Raw genomic sequence first — 2,500 nt, 5'->3', positions numbered from 1 at the left:
AGCGATTCCAGTTTGTTCAAGTTCCACTGTTTTTATGAGCGGTAACGACTCAAATGTGACAAGTTTCAAAGCCACCTCGAAGAAGATAGTAATTGTAGGTTTGAGGCATAAGAGAAGTGACGGAACCTTGTGCACGTTGGGACTGACCTATTGCATGGACAATTAACGAAAACGATTCAACACTAGGTCACAGATGTTCTCCAGCGTTTCTTTATTAAACCCTTAGCTGATACATCTGATTACTTCTGAAAGCAACAACTATGAACATAAAAACAAGCATTTTATCATTCCATGCTCCTTTCAGTTTCTGACTTCGTTGATTGCTTAAGATCGGCGACACCTTAATTGGTTATGACTTTACACTAACTTAAGCTAACTTATATTGAGTTTATGACCTTGCTAACTTACGTTAACTGAAAGCTAGCCATGAATGCTTGAATAACAATAAAAAAAGTCATAACAGTAACTCCAATATCCCTTAAACTACAGATAAAACACAGAGAAACGCTTTTTCTTTTAGTAACAGGAACAGCACTCTGGCTCAATGTTACCTCTGGCTTGAACGCTAAACGGACGTTTATAAGTCCGTATACCATGCGTACACATCAACGCAGGTAGCACCAGAGTTGTCACTTTCTCCACAGTCTGCAAAGTCCTGCCCATACCATATCTGCAGCTCCTGGCCTTCTGTTACGTTCACTGCGTTGCGAAACACCAGCTCAGGAGAATTCCGTTTAGTCCCTTCAAGGGTGTAGTAATGTTTCTTGCCACAAATGTGTCTTGGGAATGACTGCAAGTCTTCAGCGGGAGGCATGAGGGCGTCTCTGTTAGTATCTGTTATGATTGTCATCAGGTCGTTAATCGTGTAAAATTGATTACTGACGCAGCCCCAGTACGAATAACGACCGCCTGTGTTGCAGTATATCGATCCCGAACTAGGGAAATTCATGGCATGGATTCGTCCAGTCCTTGTGATGCTGAAGGAGCCATAACTATCATTTCGAGCACCGAAGCAAATTGGATCTTTGTTGAGTCTCAGGGATCTAGAATTGTAAAGAATTAAAATTTTGTTATTACAAAAGCAAGTTCCACGCCACATGCTTTTTCACACAAGTGGTGAAACGATTTTCGCTTACATTCGTTGCCAAGGTGCCAAAATTAAATCAAATTGAAGAGAAATACGTGAGTCACTCCCAGCGGTGGCCAACTGGCCATAGTAGTACTAAGAGCAGCAGCAATCCATTTCCATCCAAGCCATCCGTAGCCACAAATAATCAATACTAGTTTTACTTCGGAAGTTCAAAGCTGAGATTCCAAGTTCCGAAACGACTTATTAAAGTTAATTTACGTCCAGTGCTGCTCAAACAGCTGATGTTAGAGTTTCCTCGTGTTTTGCTAACACGGCTAACACGGTATCTGGTTAGCTTCCGGAATGTGTAGTTGAAAAGAAAAGAAACAGACGGGACTGCTCGTAGTCTAATAATTTTTCTGCATTTTTCAAAGCCATCTACACTGTGAAGATCATGCTTAGTTTCTATTTTAATCAACTTACTTTGCACTGCATCACCACTGCGATCTGTTGAAGATATTGGACTGCTTCGCGCCGATATCAACATCATTAAAACCAAGATCAAAGTGACAGCGGAAATCAGGAAGCAAACAGCAACAACAGCGCCTATAATGCACAACAGCCGCCTAAGCATCACCGCCTCTGACGGGCTTTTGAAATTTGTTGGTTCTGTTGATATTTGTTCACTCTTCTCGGCTACATGCTTTTCAGGGCACGTTTGTTTAGTTCCTGGGATCTCGCATCCTCCAAAGAGGTCGTCATAAAGTCCTGCTCCAGTTGCCTGTTCCGATTCCATCTCGGAATATACATTTCCTTCCCACGCTACTGCCTTACTCATTGTTAAAATTGTGGCTATGTTCTTCAATACGCGAACTCAGGGGCTAGCTACGGCTATATAGAGAACACCACAGAAACCTAAAATGCCACCAAGCGCAGCTAGTTTGGTTTCATATAGGTGATGTCATTTATTCAATTCAGTTTCTAGTTTTGTCTTCCCCAGCTACTGCCTTACTCATTGTTACAAATATGGCTACGTTCTACAATCCAAGAACTCAGGGGCTAGCTACAGAACACCACAGAAACCGAAAATGCCACCAAGCGCAACTATTTTGGTTTCATATAGGTGGTGTCATTTATTCAATTCGATCATTCAGTCTCTAGTTTCTGAGGAAACAAAGACGAGTTTTCCAAACATAGGCAGTTAATCCTCTCCGCTCTCGACAGCCTTTCAATTATGTAGACTATGCAGCAAATATAGATCTAAAATTAAAGGTGCACTCTATGAAATCTTCGAAACACCTAGGACACGTTCTACAGATGAGTTTTCATATCTCGAAATAACAATAAAAAATACCCATAAGTTTCTTTCTAGAATGTCCCTGCATGAAAAAACTCTAGAATTTTATTGTTAGATGACTTTAAACGCCAAAA

At 41.0% G+C, this 2,500-nt stretch overlaps 1 protein-coding gene across 1 annotated transcript; it reads right to left on the bottom strand.

Moving 5' to 3' along the window:
* Positions 1 to 569: 569 nt before the first annotated feature.
* Positions 570 to 2,154, bottom strand: LOC146467314 (uncharacterized). The gene is made up of 2 exons (XM_085126068.1): positions 1,549 to 2,154; positions 570 to 1,043 (listed from the first exon to the last, which is right to left on the bottom strand). The coding sequence occupies exons 1-2, from the start codon at positions 1,905 to 1,907 to the stop codon at positions 578 to 580; spliced, it is 825 nt and encodes a 274-aa protein (XP_084982194.1). The 5' UTR covers positions 1,908 to 2,154; the 3' UTR covers positions 570 to 577.
* Between the last annotated feature and the right edge of the window lie 346 nt (positions 2,155 to 2,500).

Source organism: Pavona decussata, unplaced genomic scaffold, assembly GCF_977016875.1.
Source record: "Pavona decussata unplaced genomic scaffold, jaPavDecu1.1 SCAFFOLD_137, whole genome shotgun sequence".
In the NCBI taxonomy this organism is placed as follows: domain Eukaryota; kingdom Metazoa; phylum Cnidaria; class Anthozoa; order Scleractinia; family Agariciidae; genus Pavona; species Pavona decussata.
The sequence above is the reverse complement of the archived record's forward strand: the minus strand, read 5'-3'. Positions and strand labels throughout refer to the sequence as shown.

Coding starts and splice junctions, on each gene's coding strand:
- LOC146467314 (XM_085126068.1), bottom strand. CDS start 1,907: ATGAGTAAGGCAGTAGCGTGGGAAGGAAATGTATATTCCGAGATGGAA. Junction 1,044..1,548: donor GGTGATGCAGTGCAAAGTAA/GTTGATTAAAAT, acceptor TTACAATTCTAG/ATCCCTGAGACTCAACAAAG.